We start from the raw sequence: 9,648 nt of genomic DNA, 5'->3' as shown, positions 1-9,648 counted from the left end.
CTGGAATAGATGAAAGGCAAAGTTAACTGTAATAGTATTCAAACTCACAGTGCAGAGCTGGAATAATTACTGAAATACTGGTTTCATATTTGGCACACAAAGCCAGCCAGTTCAGGAGAGGGGATAAGTCAATTACATTGCCCCCCACCCACCCCCACCCCATCACCTCAGCAGAATTTGAACTCAGAATGTAAAGACAGACAAAATGCTGCTAAGCATTTTGCCCAACATACTAATTATACTGCCAGCTCACCACCTTAACAATTCCTGAAATATTAACTTTCATGTATAGCTTCATATATTTACCCTCTTCATGCCTACCCAAATGAAATCACCTCAAGTTCTATGGTATAAATTATCCCATCTTGAAGCATTCATATATAAATTAAAACTTTCCCTTAGCATTTTACCTAAGAACACTTTGTTCCAATATGTTCCAGAAACAGACTTAATAATGGAAAAGTCAAGTTATTTTTACTAAATCCATGCAAAATTCATGATTACTTACAAACTTAAATGAAACATACATGCAATGTATTAGAAATACTGGTCACAAAAGGGTTAAGACAAAGTGAAAAGAAAAAAAAGAGTAAATTTGGGTGATTGTTTCTTTTTTAACATAAGGATTTTTTTAGTAGATTTACATCAAAAAATAGAAATTACTTTAATTACCAAATTATACTGGAATGTCAAAAAGTTGTATGAACTATCTACTTGAATTTAAAAAAGAAAAATGAGTTGTGTGTATATGTAAAGCTGTATGCATGTGCTTTTCCAAATTAAAACTATAAATATTAAATATAAAAAGTAAATAATTTCTAAACTCAATATTATAAAAATTGATCATTTAATGCAAGTAAATCAATATTTTGATATTATGCAGGTACAATTTCCCATTTCAACCTCAATTTATAATTTTTATATATATATTTGTATTTCAATTTTAACTGCATGTAGTAAGTGTTCAGCTTCAACGTGCATTAAATATAGTGTCATGAAGGTTGAATACTTTCTGCTTTTCATTCTTGGTTTTAACAGTCACTATAAAGAAGTGTGTTTATTTATGGTGATTGAGCTAACTTGTAGAAATACATTTCATGTGAGTGAATAACCTAGCAATAATGAATATAAATTTATACTGATTTGATAACCCTTGTTAAGTCAAAATTATGACAGAACACAATATATTTTTAAAACATGGCCATCCTTGTTTCAGCAAAACAAATGTTTGCTGAAGCTCCTCATAACTTCTATAAGAATATAGCATGTGTGTGTGTGTGTGTGTGTGTGTGTGTGTGTGTGTGTGTGCATGCATAGAAAAATACAACTACATATAAAAATACAAATCTCTATACCTAATACATTGTATATACAATAATGTTTATGTTTGTTTACATGTGTATAGAGTTACAATCCACTTATTTTTTCCCTCCCTACCTACCTCTCTCTCTCATACATACATATTTTTCTGTACAGTAAAGTTTACTGAGAGTGTACAATAAGAATGTAGGAACTAATTAAAATATATTATGTTTACTTCTTCCTGGGACTTTCTGTGATTTAAATTATTACTTATCCAAAGTTGTGGAGTACTCTCATTAAGAATATGTCTCTCCGAAAATTAAAGTTCCAAATCTGAATATGATAGTTCATTTGAGAGTGAAGGAATAGACCTCTAGCTGTCTGATTGATTATGTATATATCTTGCATATTGTTCAACATATGGGTATTTTGAAGAACTATGGGCCTACATTTTAGGGCAATCTGCACATATTATATCTTTGTGTATATGACTCAATCCAACTTGTTTACAGCTGAATATTATATATCTACCTGTCTATCTATACCCTTCAATTTTTCACACACACTCACATTATTCCTCCTCCTACTGTCTCTCTTTTATCACTCCCTTCCTAACTACCCTCTCAGTCCGAGCACTGTTTTTCTCATCATGATAATACTTATACTTTTTCTTTATTCAACCGTTTTCTCTCTCTATCATCACTGTCTGTTCTACCCACCCTCTTGGTCACGCATGCCTTGCATTAACTGAAGCATGTAGAATAGACAGGATCTTGTAGTTTTGCAAGGAACAAGCCAACCTCTCTAGTACTCATACCACAATGAAATGCATTCAGTACACTCTGTGAAATGGTTGTTGAACAGAGACATCAAAAACAAACAAAGGACACGACAACCTCCTTAATGCTAGTGACATGATAAAATGCACCCAGTGCACTTTGTAAAGCAATTGGATTTAAGAAGGGATTCGATCATAAAAACCATGCCAAAACTGGAATAGGTAGGGGAGATGAGGCACTCTAATCCATCTAGAAAGATAATGATTCCAAATAAGAACTGACTAGATGTGATGACTAGTCCAAACCATGCCAGCAGACATGGAAAGCAGGCATTAAAAGATGAAGATGATAATTATATGTCAAGGTACTGAAGCCAATGCATGCAACATTGAAATCAAAGCCATACAATTGAGGTAAGGAAAACATAGCATGTATACACCCTCGTTCTAAGCAGTCCCTTTTAACAGTTATTTGCATTTGTGTGTGTGAGTATTTAAATATATAGATGGCCAGTCCACATTACTCTGTAAGGAGCATAGGGCCGGTTTCCTGGTTTCTCTAGCATATACATTCGTCCTTGGATGGGATGCTGGTCTGTCAAAGATTACTCATTTTCACTAGCTAAGTGGATTGGAGCAATGTGAAAAGAAGTGTTTTGCTCAAGAACACAAAGCATCACCTAGTCCAGGAATTGAAAGCAAAATTTTATGATCAACACCCTAACCACTAAGCTACGTGCCTCAACTTATATAGATACATATGTATATATGTGTATGTATATACATTTGCGTGTGTCATCATCATTTAAAGTCTGTTGTCCATGCTAGCATGGGTTGGACAGTTTGACCAGGTCTGGCAAACTGGAAGGCTGCACCAGACTCCAGTCTGATTCAGTATGGTTTCTACAGCTATATATATATATATATATTCATGTGTGTGTATTCACACATATATATGGTGTATATTTGAAGTTGTCAGGTGTGGGCTCTTGTTAAGTTACTTTATTAATGAGTACTGCTTACTCTGAGTATATAAATACAACACACAGTAGGTGCTTGGTGTATATGTGTGTTTGTGTGCTTGAATATCTACTATATGAGAGTGTGTGTATGTATGTATGTATGTATGTAGCCCCAAAAGACTCCAAAATAGTGTGTCTTTGAGAAAAACTGATTTGATTTTCAAAATCTGCATCTCAATGGAAGAGTATTCAGTTATAATTAATCAAAAAATATAATTTGTTACAAGAAATAATTCAACTTTTAGATCAACAAATCTCCCATTCTCTATCTGTTCCCACGAGGCTCTCTCTTTTATGCCTTCCCCTCTCTAAATATATTTGCCACTCTATCACTTTCTGTATATGTATATCTTTCACACATGTTGTCCCTCACTCACTCTCTCTCTCTCTTCATATGATATGTAACTGCTTTCATTTTGCTTATATCTTCATCTCTCTCACTCTCTGTGTATGTATATCTCTCACGCTGTGTGTATGTGGGTTTGTGAGTCAGTGTGTGTGTGTGTATGCATGTGTGTAGGAAATTTCATTAGGGTGTCTATTTCTCTCTTCATAACATATAACTGCTTTCATTTTGTTTAAAACATCATCTTGTAATGTTTACTTTCAATTTATAATAGACAAGTATCACTTAGAAAATGCTACCTTCCAAATCCTGTTTTCTGACTAGATAAAATTTATCAAACTTTAAACCTCTATAACATTTTTGTTAAATTTTTCTGCAATAAATGAATCACAAAATCAGATTCACATCAATATACCAAATTTGAAATTTTCACTTAATTTTAAAACTTCAAAATCTGTGACAGCAACAGAAAAGATTTCTTCCTCTATTTGTCTATCTCTATCAATTATGCTTTTTTCATTGTAAACTTTCGCCCTCTCTATATATATTTACCACTTTCTTACATTCTTCATATATGTATACTGCTCACGGTGTGTGTGTGTGTGTGTGTGTCAGGAATTTCCTTAGGGCAACTAAGTATAAAAACCTTCACAAAGCATCAGCAGCAAGCTAAGAAAAATCTTTACATCTATGCACCAAATGGAAAATAAAAAACTTAGTTTATTGATGCATTATAAATTGCCCCAAATAATGCAGAAATCTGTCCTGATCAAGAGGTCTGTCTGTCAGAGAAGATATGGCCTGACACAGAACGAAAAAAAAAATTGAAATAAAGGCATTCTATTGTGAAGATTGCACAGTGTGTGTGTGTGTGTGTGTGTATATATATATATATATATATATATATATATATATATATATATATATATATATATGGGTGTGCATGTGTATGTTTATGCATGCACATGTGTATGTGTGCTTGCATATTTGTACATAGAAGTGTGCACAAGTGTGCATACATGTGTATATAAGTTCCTCTTGTGAAGTCAATCAAGCAACAAAAACATTTTTAAGAGATGGAAGGTGAAAGTAATTCAGCAGAAGTTACAAGAGCAATAATAATAATAATAATGATGATGATGATGGTGATGATGATAATAATAATAATTATGTATTTGGAGATAATTGTCAGTTTGATAAATGATTCAATCAACAGTATAACAGAAATAATGTGGCTAGTAACAAAAATTATAATTTTACAAGCTATTAACTTCATCATTTGTGTGCATACTTAATATTTACATTGTTTTACAATTAGCTTGATCTCAAATCATCATCATCAGGTATTTCATTCATGGATGTGTATGCATAATTCTAGACTGAATTTTATCTAGGAGCCATTATTTCTAAACTAAAAGTAAGCTTAGAGACAAGAATGTTGTTCCATTTTAGTGATAAGAGTTCCTAGCTCCAACCCAATCTAGGACCACATACATGGTCTGGAGTATGGAACTTGATGACAATCAGAGATCAGATCTATTCTATTGTAAATATTGTAATAGAAAAAAGAAACCACACTGTAATGCAGATGTAAATATTGTAAACAGGGTATAACTATACGAGCTAAAGAAGAGTTATTTGTCTGAAATATTATTTGAAATATTATAAGTAAATCTTATTAACAACATATTTCAGGCATTTAAATAGTTACTAAGAGTTTGAAAATGAAAAAAAAAAAAATTAAAATATCAAATTAAAAACATTCTAGAGTAAAAAAATAAAGAGAAATCAAGTACCATTTCAAAACTGATGGAAACAAAAACTTTTGTGTTAACATGTATATGTGTTTGTGTGTGTTTGTGTATAGCTATGCTCTAGTGAGAGGCAAAGCAGTAAAGAACATTATTCAACTTTTCAATTTTAAATTTGTCCATTTCAAACTTTCTTCCCACAATTTTTTCTGGACATCTTCATCCTGTGTACTCTCGTGCCAATTAACTGGACAACATTCTCTGAAAAAGAAATAAGAGGGATAATAATTAATAACAATTATAATAATGATCCTTTCTACTAAAGGCACAAGGCCTGAAATTTGGTGGGAGGGGACTGGTCGATTACATCACTGGTACTTAATTTATCAACCCCGAAAGGATGAGAGGCAAAGTCGACCTTGGTAGAATTTGAACTCAGAATGTAAAAACAGGTGAAATACCCCTAAGCATTTTGTCCAGCATGCTAACTGTTCTGCCAGCAACAACAACAACAGCAGCAGCGGCAACAACAATAACAACAATTTCGGCTAAAGGCACAAAGCCTGAAATTTGGAGGGAAGGGACTAGTGCTCAACTGGTACTTATTTTATCAATACCAAAAGGATGAAAGGCAAAGTTGACCTTGGTGGAATAATCTCCTAATATAATAATGAGGGTTGTGTTTTTATACATTTGTGTGTGTGTGTGTGTGTGTGTGTATGTGTGTATATATATATATATATATATTATATATATTTGTCCAAAATCAGGCAGGTGGTGGGAGTAAGAGAAAGAGTAGTATAAGTGAAGGGTGAGGAAAGAAAATAGTAATTCAGTGAAGGAGAAGTAGTGAGAGTAATAGCTGGGAGTGAGAGAAAGTAATAGCACAGGCAAAATGTTTTGTTTACATTTTACGAAGATCAATATTAATTTCAGTTCCAATGTGTGTGTGTGTATATTTACAGTATATAGTGTTTGTTGATGGAGGTAAAGAATACACAACCAACCATTTTCGGCCTAATCCTAACCCTAAACACTGGGTGTGTGTATTCTTTACCTTCGCCATGTTTGTTATCAGTTCACTGATATTTTTAGTCATCCGTACTCTAACTTATATATAGTGTTTGTTTTCCAGTCACTGATACTTTCTTCTGCTATGAAGAATGAAACAGACAGAAGGCAACTGTTAGCCAGAGAGTGACAAAGGCAAAGTATGTTCTGCCTGTTTTATGTTCAATCTGACCAGATCTGGCCTCTCACACCTATCCTACAAGCCCATTCTAAAAATAATCAACCACATCATCAAACTCTTGCAACATGGCTAATTTAAAACAATGGGATTGAATAAGCATTACATTTGACAGAGTAATTTGAATCATCATCATCATCATCGTTTAACATCCGTTTTCCATGCTAGCATGGGTTGGATGATTTGACTGAGGACTGGTGAACCAGATGGCTACACCAGGCTCTAATCTGATTTCTACAGCTGGATGCCTTTCTTAACGCCAACCACTCCGAGAGTGTAGTGGGTGCTTTTACGTGCCACCGGCACGAAGGCCAGTCAGGAGGTACTGGCAACGGCCACGCTCGAAATGGTGTATTTTACGTGCCACCTGCACAGGTGAATGTTAAAGATATAATTATACTTACACAAAATATTTTCCACTTGTATTTCCTAAGGCATCTTCAAGAGCACAAAACATTATTGTGTTGATTCCATCTTCTGGTTTCTTGAACATGTACCATATAAATGGTGAAAAACACAAATTGATAAAAGAATGTGCACGGAAAGGCATATGGCGGTGTAAATTGGTGTTTACAATTCCTGGATTCATACAGTTAACGATCACTTGACTACCTTGAAAGTTGGTAGAGAAAAAAGAAAGAAATAAAGTAACAATGATTAGTATCATCAGATATCTAAACTTGTAGACAAACATATAGGGAATTTCCAGATAAAAAGCTAAATCACTTTTTTTATATTTTTCTTTCCTTGTAGCTTTCTAAGGTGTAACATAGTGATCTAATATAAAGTCTTTGAGAAGTATGCTATAATCAGGTCATAGAGCAGAAGTTTCTAAAACCTCAAATTAAAATTCAATGAAAAAAGTGCGATTCAAATTAAAATTTATTAAAAATCATAAGCATTTGATGAATTATAATTAGTGCTCAAAGTTTTAATTTCAGACATTTTTCTCTTTTATTTTTTTGACTACTCTAATTTCAATTATGAAAACATCTGAGGTTTATTTAAAATTTAATTAGAAATAAAAATCCTTGAAAAAATTCCTGTCCTTAGGGGGGAGATAAATTTGGTTTAAAAATAAAACATTTAAGAAGTAAAAGAGAAAACGTATCAGAATCCAAGGAAGTAAAATGATATTTTGCAGCTGTATTTGAAATGTCAGAACTCACCTCTCATTACAGTACACAAATTATTTTATGAATTATAATGTAGCATAAAGTCAAGAAGACCTTTAGTCTAACCTTCTTGAGATATGGTAGCCTCTCTAATGCTGGTGCTATGATAAAATGCACCCAGTACACTCTGTAGAGGAGGTTGGTGACAGAATGGACAACCACACCGAAAAATGAAATAACATGGTCATGCAAGACATCTAGGAGCACTAGCAGAGCTAGAGTGTGTGCTGCATGGGGTGGTCCTTCAGTTTGCTGCCCCCATGTCCCCACAAAAAATACATACTGCCTACAGCAGACCCAAAAGTGCTGCTATCCCCAAAATGTGTCACCCAGGGCAAACTGCGACCTCCATCCTTCCCTCTAACTATGCTAATATCAAGGAAGGTAATAACTTCAAACAAGAACCGAGTTAGACCATAATGATCCAACCAACACTAACCAATATGGAAAGATGATGTGAAATAATCATGCTGAGGATGATGATGACTATAGAAGTTCAACATTTTAAAGGTTGCATAAGGGGGGGAGGACTGGCTAAAGGTTGACTTTCACATGGAGGAAGGAGGTAACATAATATGAATGACAGGAGGTGGAGAGAAAAGTATATCATTTAGGCTAGGACACTTGTAGTATACAACCTGCTAATTCCAAGAAGTAGGAGCTGTACTAGTAACATTGGAAGAGACAGAGAGAGGACACAACACATGGGTTGGTCAACAAAGGTGCCATACTCAATAGGATGGCACTAGTTTTAGATATTTTCAAAAATGTTAGTAGTTGTTGATGTTTAGCCCCAGCTCAGCAGAGAGAGTAGACCTATGGTTAAAAAAATTGCAACTTTGACCATTCCATCTTTTTTTTCAGACATATTCAATATATCCTTCCCTATCAGAGTATGATGAGGGAGATTTGGCTTATTTCTAGCAAGTCAAGTGAACATGTAACCCTAACCCTCATTTGCCCTATTTTATGTGTGTGTGTGTGTGTGTGTGTGTGTGTGTGTGTGTGTGTGTGTGTGTGTGTGTGTGTACATGCGTGCTAGGCAGATATTCTTAACTTTAAATGTGAGCTGCACCCAAATGCACCCGGCTGGAATATTTTCTGAGTCTTAAAGGGAAAAGCCAGTCTTTGAGTAGCAATTCTGAGTTAGTGACGCATGGTCATCATGAGAAAATACCAGACAATGTGAGACCTAGTAACAAAATCTTTGAAACTACATACAACATACCTTCCAAGTATTTTGCCAATGTTATAGTAAACATAGCAACCGCCAACTTGCTCTGTGCATAAGCATGCCCAGGGTTATAATCTTCATCATGGTTTAAATCATCAAAATTTATGCTTCCCAGTTGGTGGGCATGTGCTGTGATGTTGACAATACGAGCTGGTGCTGATGCTTTCATGATATCCAGTAAAAGATGTGTAAGCAAAAACGGCCCTGAAAGAAATTTATCAAATTATTGAAGTCCTAATCAGTTTAAAGTATTTCAAAACAGAACTCAATACACCAAAATAATGGCAACTAGGATTATAAAACTTGGGTATTTCTAACTTATAAATTTCTGAGCTATAAGTTTTAAAAGATAGCAGAAATCAGATTGCAGAAATTTAGCCTCTCACATCATGAGTATTGTAATATATGGTTTTTCTTTGTATCATAACAATAAAACAATTACTACTAAATCCTCCTTGCCATATGATTAACGATAATAATCAAATGACATCTTAAACAGCACAACAAGAATTTGAGTTTGCATACTATAAGTCTTAAAGTTTTGTAGCACTTTCTCTCTATAACTCTCCCAGTTTTGTAAGAAACTAGAAGTTTTGATGAAATGTAGTTAGTCCAGTATAAAAAATTATAGAAATATAACATTTGACTGCAGCCATGCTGGAGCACCACCTTTAGTCGAGCAAATCAACCCCAAGACTTATTCTTTGTAAGCCTAGTACTTATTCTATCATTCTCTTTTGTCGAACTGCTAAGTTACAAGGACGTAAACACACCTGCATTGGTTATCAAGC

General features: G+C 34.1%; 1 protein-coding gene across 1 annotated transcript in view; it reads right to left on the bottom strand.

Moving 5' to 3' along the window:
- Positions 1-830: 830 nt before the first annotated feature.
- LOC106867927 (retinol dehydrogenase 13) overlaps positions 831-9,648 on the bottom strand; it is an 18,238-nt gene continuing 9,420 nt past the window's right edge. The window contains exons 5-7 of the mRNA XM_014912995.2: positions 8,852-9,061; positions 6,853-7,060; positions 831-5,460 (exon numbers count right to left, since the gene is read on the bottom strand). Coding sequence (XP_014768481.1) covers positions 5,355-5,460; positions 6,853-7,060; positions 8,852-9,061 — 524 coding nt within the window. The 3' untranslated portion in view covers positions 831-5,354. The remainder of the gene's footprint in view (positions 5,461-6,852; positions 7,061-8,851; positions 9,062-9,648) is intronic.

Source organism: Octopus bimaculoides, chromosome 11, assembly GCF_001194135.2.
Source record: "Octopus bimaculoides isolate UCB-OBI-ISO-001 chromosome 11, ASM119413v2, whole genome shotgun sequence".
Lineage (NCBI taxonomy): Eukaryota > Metazoa > Mollusca > Cephalopoda > Octopoda > Octopodidae > Octopus > Octopus bimaculoides.
Note: the sequence above shows the minus strand (reverse complement) of the source record. Positions and strands in the feature narration are given on the sequence as shown.